At 40.1% G+C, this 20,858-nt stretch overlaps 2 protein-coding genes across 2 annotated transcripts; both read right to left on the bottom strand.

Moving 5' to 3' along the window:
• Window positions 1–125: 125 nt before the first annotated feature.
• LOC135503265 (uncharacterized) lies at window positions 126–3,230 on the bottom strand. The gene is made up of 4 exons (XM_064796765.1): window positions 3,021–3,230; window positions 1,986–2,057; window positions 852–893; window positions 126–372 (listed from the first exon to the last, which is right to left on the bottom strand). Exons 1-4 carry the CDS (start codon window positions 3,160–3,162, stop codon window positions 251–253), a joined length of 378 nt encoding a protein of 125 aa, XP_064652835.1. The 5' UTR covers window positions 3,163–3,230; the 3' UTR covers window positions 126–250.
• A 3,873-nt stretch (window positions 3,231–7,103) lies between these two features.
• On the bottom strand, window positions 7,104–11,177 carry LOC135502796 (FMRFamide receptor-like). The gene is made up of 3 exons (XM_064795901.1): window positions 11,081–11,177; window positions 8,628–9,528; window positions 7,104–7,112 (listed from the first exon to the last, which is right to left on the bottom strand). Exons 2-3 carry the CDS (start codon window positions 9,489–9,491, stop codon window positions 7,104–7,106), a joined length of 873 nt encoding a protein of 290 aa, XP_064651971.1. The 5' UTR covers window positions 9,492–9,528; window positions 11,081–11,177.
• Between the last annotated feature and the right edge of the window lie 9,681 nt (window positions 11,178–20,858).

The raw sequence follows: 20,858 nt of genomic DNA, 5'->3' as shown, positions 1-20,858 counted from the left end.
GATGACTTCATGTTGACGTCACACTGATATCCCTCGAGCTCGAAGTGACATCTCTCAAGACAAAGGGGATTGTTCTTGATATGCGATAAAGATAACGAGGAAACATTAATTACTCTACTTCTGAAGCCAACATATTTATTTCTCATTCGGGCCTCTATATTGTTATTTGAGTGTCATGGCAAGTCCGTATTTTCCTACATATACATTGTTTCCTCACTTGGACACAGATGTTAGGCTGCTTGGCCGATGCTTACTTGCAGCTGACCGACCCATCCTCCTGGCATCGGCACTGTTGGCACCACTGGTCGTAAGTATTGTACAACGTCCAATCAGGCACGTAGTCAACCTCGACATGGGTCATGCAATCGCCAACTGAAATAAGACAGAAACATGCCATTAGAGAGGCTGCCACCGAGAGGTTAGTAAACCAATCCAATCAATCCACGCTTGTAAGTACATGTACATGTACATGTATTGTACAAATCATTTTTTCGAAGTCCGAAACTGGGGTATAAAGCCATAGCTACATCGTTAAATAAAAGATTGGTCACATACACTATTAGAAATAAGGGTTCTTCTGCCGACACAAATATGCATCGCGTAGAGGGATTTCATCACCGAAATGAAAAAAAGCTCTTACTGGTATTTTCGAATTTCGAAATCGATCAGTTTACCGATAGACTTCTGATGGATACAGTTGTGTTCACAGGAAAAAATGTAAAGCTTTTTCAAAAGCAATCTAAATTAAAGGATTTTGCACTCCTTATTTTAAAACACGTTTGAAGCACATTTTCGATTAACTTAAGAACAGCCTGGAGGCATGTCAGGTTATACAATGTAATTATTCTTACCTCTGCATTCGATGAAAAAATCAGTGGCTTTGTCAATGTCGGCTGAAATAAAACAGCGCACCTATACACCTTTCCAGAAATGGGGCGCTGAGTGTCCGAAATAGTGATGTCATAAGGGGAAACAAGGCCTTATCGTGGAGGGACAAAGGAGATAGTCATGGTTGACCAACACACTTGAATGCCTTTAATGACGGACAAGGGGGAAAAAGTTAGTTCCAATGCAAGCCACCAATTTCGGGAAGCATGCATAGGGTGACAGAAATCAAACACGCAATTGTCATCAGGTCATTGACACCAACAGATTCTATGATCGTATTGAACTCACTGTATTCTGATTCAACTAATGATGTTTTCGAAATGTCGAACACCGACGAACGCGACAACGGTACCAAATCGCGAGGGGAATAGATTTTCAAAAATAGACCGCCAAATGTTTTGTGACGGCATTATATGATGAGTGCAGAGAGTCCACTACATCCGTCTAATTTTCGTTTGAGAAGATCAGACGGGTCAGTAGCCTTTCGGGAAATCTACTGCTTACAAATCGGTCTTGGGATCTTGGCCTCAGTGAACAGGGTAGGACAATTAAAAAGAGCGAAGATTTAGGTTTATTTGCCAATTGCCACATGCTGTTGCTTGGGGGTCGAGTGGATCAGGATTAGGCCTAGTAACTCTTTGATAAGAATGAAGAACGGTGTGAATTTAGGCTTCGGTGTGAGCGGGCTTTGTTTGAAGACAATAGACCGTTTATTGGGCAGGCCTGAATTCTTCTAACAGCGAAGTAAGGGACGCATATTTAAACATTGTAAATTCGCGCTCATTTACCCTTTCGCTGATCAATTTTTTGACTGAAGTTACCTTTTGTCCATTCGTTGACCATCTTGTCGAGCCCTCCTCACACACAAACAGGGTTGAAATGATTACTCCCTCTTCCAAAAGCTCTGACTTATCAACAGAAAGCAGAAGGTGTACCAGTTTCGTTCCTAAAACGCCGTCTGAGTCTGCTTTCTACACATTTATTACCAATCCAAGGGATAATTTGACTAACGGAAACATTTGTGGTAAAAACGAGGGTAATAATTCATCCATTAGAAAAATAAAACATATTAACCAAGGTGTTTTAGAACTACATACCATCATTCACGAGTGGACACGTGATGTTTGGAGAACTCTTTATACATTGCTCTATTGTACACGTGGGAACGTCTGGAAGAGAATCAAATACGACAATCCTAAGGACACGCTAAACAGCTTTCCCGAAAGTTCATGGCGTCAGGAAGTTCTCTCAATTGCAAATGACACCCATTTAAGAATGCGTTTTGAAGGCGCTTTTCAAAAAACGACCAATTGAAGCAGTACACCAATGTAAAGGCCGTGATCTCCTCTTTCTGTACGAACGCCTTTTAATGAATACAAGTCAGTAATTAGCGTAGGATTGGCTCTGAGCACTTGAGGCTATACCCCAAACTAAAGATTTCAAACCAAACGACTAAAAACCGTGATTTGACATAACTTTCTTAAAGATAAATCCAAAAATACCGGTTTTCACGTGAAGCACCATAGCCAATGCTCGAGAAAGATGCGAAAAAAATTAATGTAGTTTAGTCTGCTCATTTTAGAAATATTTAGATTTTTTCCAAAACAGGAAAAACACACAAAACATGACAGTGCAACCATTGATCACCCGGCCGACACACACACTCCAATCCAGCGAACACATACGCCGCAGTCATTACGATAATGTTTTCATTCTTATACCAATCTATTGAACAGTGCACCCAGTTTCAGAAACTCTGCATAACATGTCCAAACTCGTACAGGTGCTGGTTCAGTGCTAGATACATGTCTCATCCCAAAAGCACCAGTTAATCATTTACTCGATATATATCACATAGAAATATAATTTGAATAAGCTTTGGGCAGGGTAATTCATGTCTTGTGCTGCAACATTAGTGTCCACGTTTTGGGAATCGAAGACTGCAACAGAAACAATTGCCCATTGACGCTCAAGTTGTAAATAGCAAGAGCTGGCCTCTAAAAACGTCGCACAGGCCTACATTTGCTACTCAGACAATCTACATTAGGTATTCCTAAGTGATATGTGCGGAAGATTTTCTAGTTACGGTTTCTAGAGAAGAATGTTAATAGTAACTGCGTACAAATTCCTACCTGGGTTGTCAACGCCCTCGAGAACGCCCTCGGGAACGTCCTCGTTGGCGAGAGATACACCAACCAGAAAAATAGTGGCGAGAACACACTGAATGTTCATTGTTTGCTTGGATTGAACTGGAACGATATAAAATAGGCTCATGTTTAACCCTTTAGACGCCAGACGCCAAAAGTACGAAAATTAACCCCTCCCTACCCGGACCACGCCAAAAAATCATTATCCCCTTGAAGATCATTGTCATAGCCCGAATCGGCATCCTCAAGTCCCGCAAACACTTCCTCGACAGACAAAAGACGCCTCGCCATTGTACACTGGCCGCTATTCAATCCATATACACGCACAATAGAATGCCAGCCAGGCCGACCTCGTCACCAAAAAACCAATAACTTGACCTTGAAAATACACACAATCGTTCCACAGCAAACTATGCACAACGGTCATGGATCTTGAAGATTAGGATGCCTACTATCTAGAATCGAGGTTGAATAGTTGTAATCGTCGTTAATTTGTCCCTCAGGGGCCGCTTAGTACGCGAGTTTGGGCGATGCGGTTTGATGCATGCTTGGGCTGGTTTGGGCGATACGGCGTCTATAGGGTTAATGTTGATTTCTTTGCATGTCATTCTTCACTACTACATGTAATGCATTGAAGGAGACTGGTTCCCGTCGTAGCTGCACAAGGGAAGGAAACAGCCAAGTTTTCGGTCACCTACCTTGGGGAAGACTGACTTCTCTCGTAGCTAAACGAGGGGAGGAAACAGCCAAGTTTTCAGTAACCTACCTTGGGGAAGACTGGCTCCTGTCATAGATGCAGGAAGGGAGGAAAAAGCCAAGTTTTCAGTCACCTACCTTGGGGAAGACTGACTTCTCTCGTAGCTGAACGAGGGGAGGAAAGAGCCAAGTTTTCAGTAACCTACCTTGGGGAAGACTGACTCCTGTCGTAGATGCAGGGAGGGAGGAAACAGCCAAGTTGTCAGTAACCCACCTTGGGGAGACTTGCTCCTGTCGTAGATGCAGGAAGGGAGGAATCAGCCAAGTTTTCAGTCACCTACCTTGGGGAAGACTGACTCCTGTCGTAGATGCAGGGAGGGAGGAAACAGCCAAGTTTTCAGTAACCTACCTTGGGGAGACTTGCTCCTGTCGTAGATGCAGGAAGGGAGGAATCAGCCAAGTTTTCAGTCACCTACCTTGGGGAAGACTGACTTCTCTCGTAGCTGAACGAGGGGAGGAAAGAGCAAAGTTTTCAGTAACCTACCTGGGGATGACTGGCTCCTGTCATGGCTGCACAAAGCATGGAAAACAGCACCGCAGCCGACCAAGTTTTTGATAACTTACCTAAGGGGAGACTGTATATAGTATACTGCAGCGAAATGAGATGTTGTCTGATCGACCTCGGCAAGTCGGATGGTCAGTCTGTCGGAATCACCCTGATGTTATGAAGATTGAGATGATGCTGGGCATTGTTCAATCAAATAATTGTTTTTGTTGTTTTTTAATTTGCCAGGTGTCGCGAACTACCGATCACTCATCAATCACAAAAATGGAGACATTTTGCATTATTTTCATATATTTTTCGTTCTTTTACCGCGAACGCGACATTAAACCTGCTATAAATCTCGTTGTAGTCGATCAAAATTGATTAGATATGAATATCCCATCAGACGACAACAAATGGAATTCTATTACACCCTCAGATGGTCCATTAAGCACCGACAACATACTTAACTGCTAATCACAAAAATGTGTGATGATGTAGGGTAGAAAAACGCGCAATTCGAAAATTATTCTCAAATCAGTGCCATCACTACTCCTCAAAACTGTCGAAAAGTAAAAACAAAGCATATCGCTTTTCATATCAATGTTGTCTTTGACACTGTATCTGAATTGTTTTATAGAAATCAGAGAATTTCAAGCTGGCTTTTGCTTTAAAACGGGCGTTTGTAATGGCTATGTCCATGCAGCTGATCGAAGAACTGTTTAAGTTCCAGTTGTGCGGAATTGGCTTGGATCGACCAACGCGTGACCCACGAGAGCTTTGTCCCAGCGCGCGTCTTTCGGAACAGGCGGTGGCTTAGATGCTGAATCCATGCGCTCCCTAGTAGCCCGACTCCTTATTTGAATGGCCCTGCAATTATCAAGTCAAGCAAAGCCTGTCCTGTCACCTGATCCCGTAGCCGCACAGCAGGCACTGGAACCTATAGTTCGTGGTATTGTCTACATCACCAGCTGTTTTTCCAAGTGCAACTTAGCATCAAATTTACACACCTTCGTAGACTATGTTTTGACTGTATATGGCAAGAGGGCCTTTGGGCAGTTATGCGGTGGTTCAACATAAACGGGGGCATTAATAACTCTATTAGAGCATTGTACAGGGCATCAACTAGCATGGTTAAGACAGGAGAGGAGTTCAGCGAATGTTTCCCACATCAGTCGGAGTGCGGCAGGGCTGCTTAATACACTACCTACCCTGTGCAACATCTTCCTGGAGAATATCATGTCTGAAATTGACCATCAGTCCACCATGAAAGTCTCAGGGAGGGTGAGAAGCGATCTCCGCTTCGCGGACGACATCGACCTATTTAACGGCTCAACAGAAGACCAGAACAATCAGGCAACATATAGCTGGATCACACGAGCGGCAGATACCGCATGGAGAAAAAACCAAGAACATGGTATCTGGAAAGAAGGAAACCGTTGAAGTCTGTTTGCGAGGTACTCACCTCGAACAGGTGGAGAATTTCACCTACTTGTGGTAAATACAAACCGAGGAAGGTAGCTCAACAAAGGCGGTCAATGCTAGGATTGCGAAAGCAACAGAAGCGTTCGCAAGACTCAAGTAAATTTGGCGTGACCGCACCATCTCAACAGCGACAAACTCTGTTTGCTTCGCACACTGTCTTGTCCTATCCGTGTTTCTGAACGCAGCCGAATCATGGACGCTGAATGCTAAAATTGAGAAACGCATTTGAAATAAACTGTTATCGGCTACTGTTACAAATCCATTGGTCTACCCAGCAATGTGAGGGTAGGGGATCTGGTTACTGAACTTATAGGGCCATATGACACATTATTGACAACTGTGAAGAAAAGAAAGTTAAAGGTGGTTCGGTCATGACACCCGTGCAAAGAGCTCTCTGGCGAACATTATTCTGCAGGGTTCAGTCGAGGGCACAAGGAAACGGGGCAGACCGAAACGATGGTGGCTTGGCGATATCAAGGAGTGGACTGGACTGTGTTCGAACCAGCTAATACGCTGGAAACCAATCTCAGTGGAGATTAATTGTGAACACTGCACATCCATTAGGGTAAAGGACTTGATGATGATGATGATGATGAAATTTACATCCCGACATTAAGCTATAACCACAAAGGATCCGCGGAGATGAAGTTTTATACATATAGATTTTTGTATAACAAACAGCAGCTAAAATGTCAGACAGGATATTTACTGCTCTTTCACCAGATATCTGGAGTGGTCTGGTTCATTTGAATTACATCCACTGATCCATAATGGGATATTCGTATCCGATCAATTTTGACCGACGACAGCGAGTTGATTTAATTTCACATCCGCGGTATAAAACCTCAGCCTTATTTGCGATGATAGCAATAAAACAGGTGAGACAATTAAGACTGTCCACAAATCCTTTTTAGTCAACTTATTAAATTTACTTGTTCCTGAAAATGACGCCAATTGCGTCATCTAAAAACCGTGAAAACGTTTTTCCACCCTTCCTTTTAAGGGTTTACGGCCATGTTTAATGTCTCATGTTTGGTGCAGTTGATTCTCTCTACCAGCAAGCAAGCAAGTAGACGTCAGAGTCGAGAAAATCGAGTGATTCGAGAGAGCGACGTGATCGAGTTGAACGAGGATCAATTGTGCAAAATGGGGCGCTGCGTAGAAAACGTAAGGGGAGGCGCCTGTCAACCCGTGAATGATGGAATGTAGTTCTGAAACACCTTGGTAACAATATGCATGATGTATCAGCCTCGTTTTGACCACGAATATGTTCGTTAGACAAATATAACCTCTTGGGTTCGGTATAAATGTGCCGAAAGTAGATTTTCGGTTGATTATATATACTAGTATTCCTGAAATGTATCGTTTGAGGCGTTATAGAAAATAAATTGATACCTTACTGTTGGTATTGGTTGTCTCACCAAAAGTGAGTGAAGCCGTCATTACGCCAACAAATCAACTGCTTTTTTTCACGAGATTTTCTTCGGAAGAGAATGAAATCTACTGCATAAACCACAACCGATTGTATTCCTCATATTAAACACATGGATTTATTATTATATCAAATAAATTTCCACCTACACGATTTTCATTTTTGTGCAGATGTTCGTTTCATGAGAAGGAGAATGGGTATACCAATGGTGGAGCCAAATTGGAAGTCTTTTGCAAATGTAATGCAATCTAGCTCTGTTTTAACGCTCAGAAACATAGTTCTTTTTTGTATAAGGCGAGAGAGATGAGAGATGAATTCCTGTTGCATGTGAACTAGTGTATTGTTCACTAGTACTTTTAAGTACTAATCCTAGAACCTGGATACTGTTTTACGTGTCGCAGGACTTCATCGGCAGCCATCATGGTTTCATGTAAGGTAGAATGGAGTAATTGTAGCCCCGGTTTAATTGTAGCCCCTGCCTATGATATTGATTGATATCCCCATGCATCAAACAATGCAGGGGCTAAAAATAAAACGGGGCTACAATTATCCCTATATATCAATTTTTGTGTAACGATTTCTACGGGCCGTGGGGTCATTTCGATTTCAACTCGTCAACAAGGTCAATGCAGTTATTTACCTTTTTCCGAAGCCAAATTAGGGGAAAATGACGAATGTACGCAGTGTACTTTTATGTGTTTAAACTAAAACAAGTAAAGTTGTCCGCCACGGAGAAAATGATGTCTAAAGTATGTGTCAGACGTGACGTCAAGGTGTAGATTCATGGATTCGAGCAGCACCATACTAGTGCATCGGTCCACATGAAGAGGATCGATGCACGGAGGGCTAACTCGAGTCTAATCGGAATCACTATCGGAAATGATAGTGATAATTAGGTTATATTTAAGATTTTGCCTATTTATGGGCAATTGTTTGAAGGAAATATTGGTGTAGAATGGGAGGCGACTGGGTAACCGACAGCTTTGTAATATTGCGTTTGATGATACAATTGGTCATTTAAGATCTTAACTGAGAAGCCTTGGTTAGCAAGGCGAAACAACTAATACAGCGACCATGCCTCGGTTAATTAGATGAAATCGGAGACAGAATCAAACCTAATAGAGGAACAGGGCCTGTTCTGAACAAAGCTGGCCGTGCTTCGCTGGGTAATATTAACACTGGCCGCAGGTAAAGCGGACACTACCGTTACATCACTTCCTAGAGTCTGTGGGGCACAGCTGTGTCGTTTCATAAACCGTTTTCCCGTAACCATTTTCCGAAAGGTCTGTCGGAAACTAGATCCGGTCAAAAAGTACAGGTAGAAGTTGACCACGGAGTTCATACCGGAAAGGACGTACGAAATTTGCAGCAAATGAAATACAAGATTATTTTTTGGAACATGGTCACTAAAAAAGACGCTTATAGCGTTCATTACCATAGCGGGTAATTCCAAAATAAGGAACACGCTCACAATGACAACAATCCGCTTTGTCATCATTTTGCTAAGTCGCAGTCGTTTGTCTGTATAACCTGTCAATTGAAAGTCACAAGAGGCGCCACCTCTCAACTTGCGAATGAGAAACAAATTCAAGACGGTAAGTACAAGGAATGGGACGGCGAAGAGAAATACAATATAGAGAGCGACACCGTATATGGTATCCCAAAAGAAATCGCTGGCGAAAGAATCCCTTTTTATAAAGAATGGTCGACTCCTTCCTGTGCAGGCGTCAACTCTGTAGATTGTTTCTAATTGCCAACATTTCGGTAGATTGTACAGAAGAGAAAAGAGACACACCGCAAGAAATGCGATCCTTGCTTTCTTGATAGTGCAACATGACGCTGCTTGCAATGGCTTACACACCGCTATGTAACGCTCCGCCGTGACGAGAATAATGGTGTAGACAGACAATGTTTTGATGAACCACTTAAACGGCCAAATAAAGGGATGCGCTATCATGTAGAACACATAGTAAGACTCCAGCGTGCCAGTGCTTATGTATATCCTTACCAACGAATCGTCTAAAATGAAGGTCACCAGGACTAGATTGTCAACAACCGCCAATGTCTTAAGGAGATATGACGTAGACGATGGACGTAGTTCTCTCCGGAGGACCAGGTAGGCGAGCGTGTTCCCTATGAGGCCCAATAGAGCGACCACAAGCCATACTGGCACCACGAATACAAATCTTACCATTCCTGCACCATCCGTTGGGTATACGGGATTGTAAAGGCATGTGTTGGTTTGCGAAGTAGTTTCGATGGCCAAGATTGCTTCAACGGCTGTAGAAGTTGTATTCATTTTGCTGCCTGTCTAATTGTTTTGCCCATTTCGATAACTGAAACATAAACGGAGATGTAGTCATATCATTGTGGCATTTACTTCGTGTATGTTATAGAATGCAAGCCAGAATCGGTTTCAAACTTTCCCGCTGGCCAACCCTCGGGACGAGAAACAAGAAACCCAACTTTATCAACCCAGAGTCTAATTTGAACCTACGCTGGAGCGACGAAAGTGCCATAATTTGCATCTTCACGTTGAAAAGGTTGGCCTACTTGACAACCTAGTCCAAATTCTGTTTGTGGAGAGGGTAGATAATGTAGCGGGCGTAGTCGCGGCTTAGATCTTGGGAATGCGCCATTTGTACTGGGGTTATAGTCTCATGTTTGTGTAAGAGCTTGACCTATGTTTAAATTATTTGTGTTTGATTATAGTACACGTACATTTAGCTTATTAAAAGGAGTCCAGTCCACGAGTGTGATATCAAACAGGTTTCGTACAAAAATTAGCGACGTACTGTAAAACGGAAAATTTTCGCGTGCAGACTATTTTCGCGAGTTTAGCGAGTACGTCATGCGCGCGGAAATATTCTTTTTTAGCTAGAATTCAATGGCATTGTTGCCATGTTTCCACAGATGCACTGCATACAGCCTGGCCCTATGTCGATCTCAGCGTAGTAGACTTTACGAAGATAGAGGTGATTAGCAATTAGCACAAAATAAGCACGTATCATAATGCACCTAACAAAAAAATTCTTGACTCGTGAAAAATATTTTGCCGCGAATATAGCCATCGTAAAATTTTGCCGCGAAATTTAAAAAATCATTCTTATTTCGAAATTATTTCAAAAAGTATGGATGAGCAGTGAAAACCATTACCCAGTGGTCTTCAGCGCCGTTGTTCTGAAAATGTTTTTAAAGTCGAATTCATATTCCGACGCACGACCATCGGTGGGACACACGACTATATCGACTTCTAACACACGGTCAAAATCTGGACCCAAAACAAGTCTAGTCTTATACGTCAGCGTCCAGATTTTGGTCAGCACTATTCAGCAACGAAAGTAAAAAAGGTCATCAGCACCTAGATTTTGAGGATAGCTGCACCATTAAAATGGTATGGGTCCCCCTAGACTCACGTAGACGTTTTGTGTGGTCGCGACGTCGTCAGGTCGCGATCGTTGACTCAAAAGTTAAGTCTTACTGCTTTCACGAGCAATTTTTGTCGGGAAAATGACAAAAATCGCCTTTTAATCGTCATTTTGGTGATATTTCTTGAGATATGTTAGGTATGAGAGGTGTCTGACCTCTACATACCAGATCGCACTCGATGATTATCTCCGATTAGAAGGCACTCGACCTGCGATTTTTCAGGCGGGCTAAATCACTTCGAGCGATCTGGTTACTCGGACCAGCCACTCGCGCAGTTTCCTTATTTCATCACACTTTGGGTCATGTTCGGTTCACTTTGGCATATTATTAAGGAAGCAGGGAGTAACTGGTATATTATTTGCAAGCGCACAAAAATAGCCGCGAAAAAAACATTTTCTTGGCGAGTGAAAAGCATTTTAATATTTCTCTTTCTCAATAACAAGGTGACGTCATACTCACCTAGCTCTGGTAGTCGAAATAGTCTCGTTTTTCTAGATCATTTCAGTTAGAATTTACAAAAGTGATTATCCGGATCCCCACTTGTTTCACAGCTGTCTTCCACCACGAGTGGTTGATATTTATCAAATGATAGCCAGCATTGAAAAAAGGAAGCCCGTTGCGCAAATACGAATATTGTGAAGCAGTGTCCACAGCTGACAGTTGTCAAAATACTGTGTTGCCATTGATAACGTTCCTGAATCCACCATGTAACTTGGTGTTTGCTCCATCTCCTCATGTGATCCTATGTCAACATAAATACCAAGACCTATGAATTATTATCCCGTGCAAAAATGACAACCGGCGGCAAACACTTCCTCCGGTATGTTTTTCATGACGTTAATGCTTAGGATATCGGTATACTAGACGGTGAACTGGCCGATGTCACGCACACCCACTTACTACTGAACCAACATCGCTACTGGTTGCTGCGAGATTGATGCCAGTCAATTAACAAAATGACAAAAGCAGTCATAAGGGTCCAACACAGAACGAACAATCGGCGTTATTGCTCGACGTGGGCCGGTGTTCTTTTCGGGAACGCATTCACCAAGCTTTTCTTCGAAAAAAAGGGAGTGTATTTCGAGTAGTTTATCAGAATATAAAGGTGACAAATTACCACAAATATGATATACGGTATTAGAAAGGTAGTTCAGCGTACAAAATTTATCTAGTGCATAGCAATGGTCTATAGTCATCCATAGAAGGTCTCCTCATACGTGTGCCGTAATCGAAACGATGTAAGGATTCATCTCTCCTTGGCACACGCAAGTGAGTGGATGCCTTGATTAATCAGATGTATGACACGATTTCGATTTTGGTTCAAGTGTAGGTAAATTTCTGGTTCTTTCTATTCCCTTGATTATACTTTCCTACTATACTGGAGGTTGTGTATCATGTAAGAAAAAATAACGATTGTATTAGTAAGCAACAGAATATTGCACTGCCCAGACAATGTGAATTATCACGCTTTGTCTTCATTATACTAAACGCTTATTGGTTATCACATGGACCTCGGTCTGTGACATATGACACTAATGTTACTGCAGTCTGTAGGCATATATTCCGTCGTCAACAAGTAACGTTAGACTGACTGATCGCCCCGCACCCTTATACAGCCATCAATGAAAACACCGCACCCTATTCATCCTAGGCGTTCGACGTCACATCATTACAGCTTAAGAAATTCGAATACGCCCAGCAATCAACATTTTTCTACACAAGGTAGTGCATACATTCATCAGAAATTCACTAACCTCGCTAGGTTGATTGCTCCCGAATATTTTCAATGAAATTAAAAGTTATTGTCTGCACGAACAAACTTCTTTTTTTCAGGCTCTGATTTTTGATACATTTTTTTTATATAGTAGCTACGCTGGAATACTATAAAATTGTCTTTCAAACACAATGTTTTCATAGATTGTTCATAATATCAGTTAAAAATCAAAAACCTTTACGCTCTCTCTGAGAACACCTTTATACGGCCAATGTCAGCAGCTGATTTACTGGTAGGAGTTTGAACGTCTGTAGTAGTGTTTTGGGCAACCTGGGGATGAGGATGAACTCTATCCAGTGACTCATAGTGAACGGACCTCACCCACAGTGAACATTCCCGAGTCAAATGGCCTTGCAAGAATATGCGGGGATCTATCCATATCCTCTACCGTCCTTCGAGGATTGTTTTGCTAAGTTGGCAAATCTTTACTAAGCTGGACATAGCTTTTTTGTAACTTAAGCTTGATGAAGATTCTCAACAAATACTTGCTATATCAACACCTATCGGGGTCTCTTATAGGTACAAATGTTTGTATTATGGCGTAACCAGTTCGTGCTCCGGCTATTTCTGAGAATTCTCAATGGTATTCCGATAATTTTATGTCCCAAGTTTGCTATTTTGCGTCTACAGTAGCAAACCGTGGGGGCTTCCCTCTCTAGTGGAATCGGTCTCTCAGTGACTGCGTTTGATAAAACCAACACCCGATGGAAGTGTATTTACTCCACATCAGTCATGAAATTAATGTATGTTTACTAAGGTTTCAACAGACTTCAACCAGAAAATGTGTGAATGAGTGGTTGACCTTGTTTCTGACGTATCTGATGACGAACTGCAACCTGGTGCACGTATGATCGAGATTATTGTACATTTCTCGTGTACTTTATATGCAACATGTTTTAGCCATTGGAGAAAAATGCCTCTTGCGTGTTGTGACATTTTAGTCTGACATCAAACCATTTCATTCACGTGCATAGCACAGGAACATGAAGGGGCTCCAAGAATCAGATTGAACCACACCTTTTCCCACGGTACCCGATTATTTTCAAGGCATACCGCACACACGATATGTCCGTTCAAAAGTGAATTTGAGACTTTGTATTTCGTATTTTGCATGATATTTGCCACTTTCCATAGCAATCTCAGAACAGATGTGGAAACAAAACCTTAAAGTGGACATTCATTCGTCTATACAATTTCCAGTCAAAAGCTATTGCAGTGGTGAGAGGTGACCTTGCAATCAGGGAGTCACCTCCAAATGGGTATATCACGATGCTGGTGGGAATATCCCGATGTAAGCATTACCTTAATTGCATCTGCCAGGTTAGATCTATCGACCTCCATGCAAGATGTTTCATTGGGATCGTTTTCATCAAGATTTGCCCTAATGACCTTTTGATAAGACAGTAGAACAATGGGATGTTTATGTCTAGGATCAAATGGGATGTGAAACGATAATAGATCGGGTATTGGTCTAGGAATGAATTCTTTTAACTGTAAGGTAATGGACAAAATAACGTAACGAGGTTCAGAATCTTAAAAGCGATTTCTGCAGCACAAACACGAAGCATGTGCGAATCTTCCAGAAAGCGTTAGAGGGAAAACAAGGTTAGTGTGAACAAATACAATGATTGAATAAAATTTTCTGGCCAATTGCATGCGATAATTGACTGTTCTGCCTCCCAAAGGTGAGAGCTCGAATAGAAAGTATTTCCCAAATTTGGAGTTCATAGTCTCAAGAGACAATTCGTTGTGCGCAAGGAAATATTCATAGCCATTTGAAAGTATGACAGAAAAACCAAAGCGAACAAAAATCTTTAAAAAGAATAATTTTTTGGTTTTGGCCGATCTAATATTGATTTTTCCACTATTGACCTCATTATCGGAAGGCCCGAGATTATATGTTTGCAGCACAAATAGCAGCAGGAACGTGTTAACATTGACCACGGTTTGTTGACCAGATATTGGCGAATTTCAGACTATTTTAGAGTACTTACCGGCTTCTCCTCTTACCAATGGGTGATTGTGCCAGTTTCGTGGTATATTGTGCCGGACAGACGCCTTGGCAATTGGTCTTTGTCATGGTAGGAAACTCCCCATCCGGTATGACTTCCTAAGCGGCAGATTCGCCAATTAACTTCCAAATGCAGCAATAATCCGTCTTGACTGAATTTTATGTGATCCCAGGCCAATTGACCTCCTTTCTGGCATTACTTGCACATATAATTTTGAAAGTCTTGTTATTTTCATACTTTTATGGATTACGGATTCAATATTAAGAATTGTGGATTCAATATTGTCAAGTATGGCAATGATCTATATTCAAACCATTATTTCCTGCAATATAATCAAATTGGCTCATGTGATTCGTGCAATTCCATGTGTTGGTAGTGTACGATTTTTTATGGGCAACGCGGTACATATATGCTAGCTTTATTCACGGGCCTTAACTCTTTCAGTGCCAAGATCGTACATGTACGACCTACATTTTTAAGGTTTTTTTAGTTCATCGACGACACCAGATGTCACCAGCTACTCTCAACCGCATTTTGGGTGAAGAATTGTGAAAATTGGACAAAAATACCACTCCTTCCAAGTTTTTTTTACTTTTAGAAAGTACTCCAAATAGGCCCCAACATATTACTGCTGTTTTGTCGAAACTAGGGGTGAAGACGAAGGTTTTGAAGAGTCTTAATGAGTATATCTCAATTACTTTTGTGAGATTTTGGCTGGAGAAAAAGCCCTAAAATGGCAAAAGTCTGGGCACTGGGCCATGGTCCTTTTGATACATTTTAGACTCGACTCTTTGCGATGGAGAACAATGGGGCAGAAATTCCCGAATACAATCATGTGGACCACCAAAACATGAAAAACAAAAGGAAGTTGGTCGACATGATATTGACAACAATTATAAATCACTTCATGGCATTATTCTTGTATCATGGTCTGATTTGGAAAAGAATGTTAACTCTCTCATCAACGGAGGAATTGAAAGGGACACACTATCCAATGTGGTGAAGTAAGCTAAAAAACAACGCGCGCATATTTGTTATGGATTTCCCACCTGGTACTTTCGAGTTGCGCATTATGATACCATATATAAAACGATTGTCTATGTCATCTCTTACTTCTTCTATGTCCTAAGAAACATATAAATAACGATTGATAATTCAAAGAATCAAACTTGTCAACAAGGAAGAAATGCAAAGCTGATGCGAGACTTGCGCAACCCGTGAAGTTTCTTTGCTCCAAAAAGTCCAGATTAATGCGGGTTTGTACTTCCAAAAATACCTTCTGCAAGAACATATATCAGGTTATTGCTCCAAGATAAAGTGCACCTTCCTTAACTTGATTGCTGTGTTTATCCAAATCCTGCTTGATGAAATATATCGCTGATCTCGGCGACATGTCAAGAACACTTAAGTATGTCGAATGGTATGTCATTATTGAGAAGGAACAACTGCGAAAAATGTGTATTTTTTGTCATGTAACGTGGTAAGTGTATGTCAGAGTATTTCTTTCTAGACAGACATTCTCAGCTATCATTGGATCTGGGCTTTAAAATAATTGGCTGATCTCTGACAGGTCGTTGGAAGACATTTATAGAGGGTCAGGGACAGCAACGTTTATTTGATATCAAAGCTATTCTGTCGTAAGGAGATTTTTTTTCTTGTTTTTCCGCAGGCTCTAGTCGCAAGGGTATGATCAACGTTTTAAGATCAGTGACATCCCTTCCTTCCTAGCAAGAGAGTAACACTACTCGTGCGTTTCTCAAACAATGATAATCACCCTGGAGAATCAATTCCCAAACACTATGCCGAGCATCTTATCATCATGCCTTCCAGTTTGCCGATCGAGCTTGCCTTTCCTGGGAGAGGAAATTTTATTCAAAAAAGTTAGAAAAACTGTGTTGATCTTTTAGCGAAGTATTGTTGTGTTTATCTGGTAATAAGGTTCTTCAAGCATAATTTGCATCAAATATACAGACAAATGCACTGCTGGTTTGTCCTATGGAACATACATGTATATGGAAAGCGAAAAAATTGTGAATTTTGCATGGCTTGATTTTGTGCGTGCACCACAAGTAACCTGCTGGTTAATTTACCTCGAAATTTAGTACATATGATGACATATTTGTTATGTTACCAGATGGACACAGTTTGTTTTAATAAAAATTTAAAAATTAAAAATTAAAATTAAAATTACCAACGAGCGCACATTTTGGATGTTTTCCTTGTGAAGCAGCCATTCTCCCAGGCCTCAAGACGCTTTATCTAGGGAAGGCATCAAAAGATGCTCGGCAATTTGGAGAACTCATTCTCCAGGGTGATCATTACTCATAAGGACATCAGCGACAGAAACTGAAACAATATTTCCAGATTTTCCTGATTTACACTCATCACATACATGGGAATTTCAGCTCCAGGTCACTTTGGCGTTTCTGGATCACACCTGCTGAAGAAGTAACACATCGTGAATTACATTAAATTGTACACGTTAAAGTCTACCTTTCTTTTCGTTTACATGGCAGTGTCAACAACATATTGTTATTAGTGTTTCTTTCTGCTTTTGTGATAGACATCGAGCGGCTCGAAAAAACCTGCCCTGATCTGAAGACGGATCAGTCGTTATACTACAAATGTGTAATAGCTGCCATTAATAGACAACCACACACATGCCCATAAAAGGCTTTATTTTGGCCAGCAAACACATATGTTGGTCTAAAAATAGGCCCGAACAAATGGGCCGAAAAAAACCCAGGTGACGCAGAAAGCCCAAACAAATTCGGTGTGTAGCAGTCCATGCCGCTGACTGATCCAGTCATTTTGTAATAGCTACCATCAGTGTTGCTGATCTAACTGATTCTGTTATTCTGTAAATCTATTAGCAAAAATAATGTCGCTGACTAATTTTATATTTTTTGTAAATTAGCTACCATCAATGCCACTGACTGATTCTGACATTTTATAACTTAGCTTCCATCAATGCCACTGATTAATTCTGACATTTCATAACTTAGCTTCCATCAATGACACTGATTAATTCTGACATTTTATAACTTAGCTTCCATCAATGCCACTGATTGATTCTGACATTTTATAAATTAGCTTCCATCAATGCCACTGACTGATTCTGACATTTTATAACTTAGCTTCCATCAATGCCACTGATTAATTCTGACATTTTATAACTTAGCTTCCATCAATGCCACTGATTAATTCTGACATTTTATAAATTAGCTTCCATCAATGCCACTGATTGATTCTGACATTTTATAAATTAGCTTCCATCAATGCCACCGACTGATTCTGACATTTTATAACTTAGCTTCCATCAATGCCACTGATTAATTCTGACATTTTATAACTTAGCTTCCATCAATGCCACTGATTAATTCTGACATTTTATAACTTAGCTTCCATCAATGCCACTGATTAATTCTGACATTTTATAAATTAGCTTCCATCAATGCCACTGATTGATTCTGACATTTTATAAATTAGCTTCCATCAATGCCACTGATTGATTCTGACATTTTATAACTTAGCTTCCATCAATGCCACTGATTGATTCTGACATTTTATAAATTAGCTTCCATCAATGCCACCGACTGATTCTGACATTTTATAACTTAGCTTCCATCAATGCCACTGATTGATTCTGACATTTTATAACTTAGCTTCCATCAATGCCACTGATTGATTCTGACATTTTATAAATTAGCTTCCATCAATGCCACTGACTGATTCTGACATTTTATAACTTAGCTTCCATCAATGCCACTGATTGATTCTGACATTTTATAAATTAGCTTCCATCAATGCCACTGACTGATTCTGACATTTTATAAATTAGCTTCCATCAATGCCACTGATTAATTCTGACATTTCATAACTTAGCTTCCATCAATGACACTGACTGATTCTGACATTTTATAACTTAGCTTCCATCAATGCCACTGATTGATTCTGACATTTTATAACTTAGCTACCATCAATGCCACTGACTGATTCTGACATTTTATAAATTAGCTTCCATCAATGCCACTGATTAATTCTGACATTTTATAAATTAGCTTCCATCAATGCCACTGATTGATTCTGACATTTTATAACTTAGCTTCCATCAATGACACTGACTGATTCTGACATTTTATAACTTAGCTTCCATCAATACCACTGATTAATTCTGACATTTTATAAATTAGCTTCCATCAATGACACCGACTGATTCTGACATTTCATAACTTAGCTACCATCAATGCCACTGATTGATTCTGACATTTTATAACTTAGCTTCCATCAATGCCACTGATTGATTCTGACATTTTATAAATTAGCTACCATCAATGACACCGACTGATTCTGACATTTCATAACTTAGCTACCATCAATGACACCGACTGATTCTGACATTTTATAAATTAGCTTCCATCAATGCCACTGATTAATTCTGACATTTTATAAATTAGCTTCCATCAATGCCACTGATTGATTCTGACATTTTATAACTTAGCTTCCATCAATGACACTGACTGATTCTGACATTTTATAACTTAGCTTCCATCAATACCACTGATTAATTCTGACATTTTATAAATTAGCTTCCATCAATGACACCGACTGATTCTGACATTTCATAACTTAGCTACCATCAATGCCACTGATTGATTCTGACATTTTATAACTTAGCTTCCATCAATGCCACTGATTGATTCTGACATTTTATAAATTAGCTACCATCAATGCCACTGATTGATTCTGACATTTTATAACTTAGCTACCATCAATGCCACTGATTAATTCTGACATTTTATAAATTAGCTACCATCAATGACACCGACTGATTCTGACATTTCATAACTTAGCTTCCATCAATGCCACTGACTGATTCTGACATTTCATAACTTAGCTACCATCAATGACACCGACTGATTCTGACATTTTATAACTTAGCTACCATCAATGCCACTGATTGATTCTGACATTTTATAACTTAGCTTCCATCAATGCCACTGATTAATTCTGACATTTTATAAATTAGCTACCATCAATGCCACTGATTGATTCTGACATTTTATAACTTAGCTACCATCAATGCCACTGATTAATTCTGACATTTTATAAATTAGCTTCCATCAATGACACCGACTGATTCTGACATTTTATAAATTAGCTTCCATCAATGACACTGACTGATTCTGACATTTTATAAATTAGCTACCATCAATGACACCGACTGATTCTGACATTTCATAACTTAGCTTCCATCAATGCCACTGACTGATTCTGACATTTTATAAATTAGCTACCATCAATGACACCGACTGATTCTGACATTTTATAACTTAGCTTCCATCAATGACACCGACTGATTCTGACATTTCATAACTTAGCTTCCATCAATGCCACTGGTTGATTCTGACATTTCATAACTTAGCTTCCATCAATGACACTGATTAATTCTGACATTTTATAACTTAGCTACCATCAATGCCACTGATTGATTCTGACATTTCATAACTTAGCTACCATCAATGCCACTGACTGATTCTGACATTTTATAAATTAGCTTCCATCAATGCCACTGACTGATTCTGACATGCTATGAATTAGCTATCATCAAAGCAACTGTTCATAACTTATTCTCACATTTCATGAATTAGCTTCCATCAATGATGCTGACTATTTCTGACATTTTATAAATCAACTACCAACAATGTAACTAATTATAACTAATTATATCATGTTATGAATTAGCTACCATCAATGCCACTGACAGATTTCGATATGCTATGGATTAGCTACCATCAATATCCACTGAAGGATTCTAACATGTTATGAATTAGCTACCATAAGTTGCTGACTGCATGATTCTTACATGTTATAAATTAGCTACCATCAATGCTTGTAACTGACTATGTTATTCAGTAAAAAAGAAACCGTGAATATTGCTGACTGACTTTGTCATTTTGTAAATTACTAACTATCAAATGCCGCTAACTGATTCTGATATTTTGAGACACCATCAGCACAATGCAACTGAAAGATCGTGACATTTTATACATTAGCAGCTAACAATGTTCAAATAATTAGTAGCAACATTGAAACAGTATCAAGTGACTTTGCGTGACATCGGCCAAAGTCAACCTCTGGTATATGGCGATATATTCCCCAGTGGATACTCTGAGCATTTACGTCATGAGCAGCAAAGTGGCGGAAGTATTTCCCACTGGTTGTTATTTGTTACGGAAAATCCGCAGCGTATAAGGAGGATAAATCCAGACCTAACATATATCTTAATTCCGACATTTGTATTGACAGTCACTAGATGAAATAGGGGGAAGTAAATACCGAGCATCGTGTTTTGACATATGAACATTTTTGTCAATAGTTCAGTTATTTAAACAACTGTCAGCTGTGGATATCGAACATTAGGAAGCAAGTTTGTGTTACGGATCCTGAT

This window comes from Lineus longissimus, chromosome 19 (assembly GCF_910592395.1).
Source record: "Lineus longissimus chromosome 19, tnLinLong1.2, whole genome shotgun sequence".
Taxonomy (NCBI): domain Eukaryota; kingdom Metazoa; phylum Nemertea; class Pilidiophora; order Heteronemertea; family Lineidae; genus Lineus; species Lineus longissimus.
Note: the sequence above shows the minus strand (reverse complement) of the source record. Positions and strands in the feature narration are given on the sequence as shown.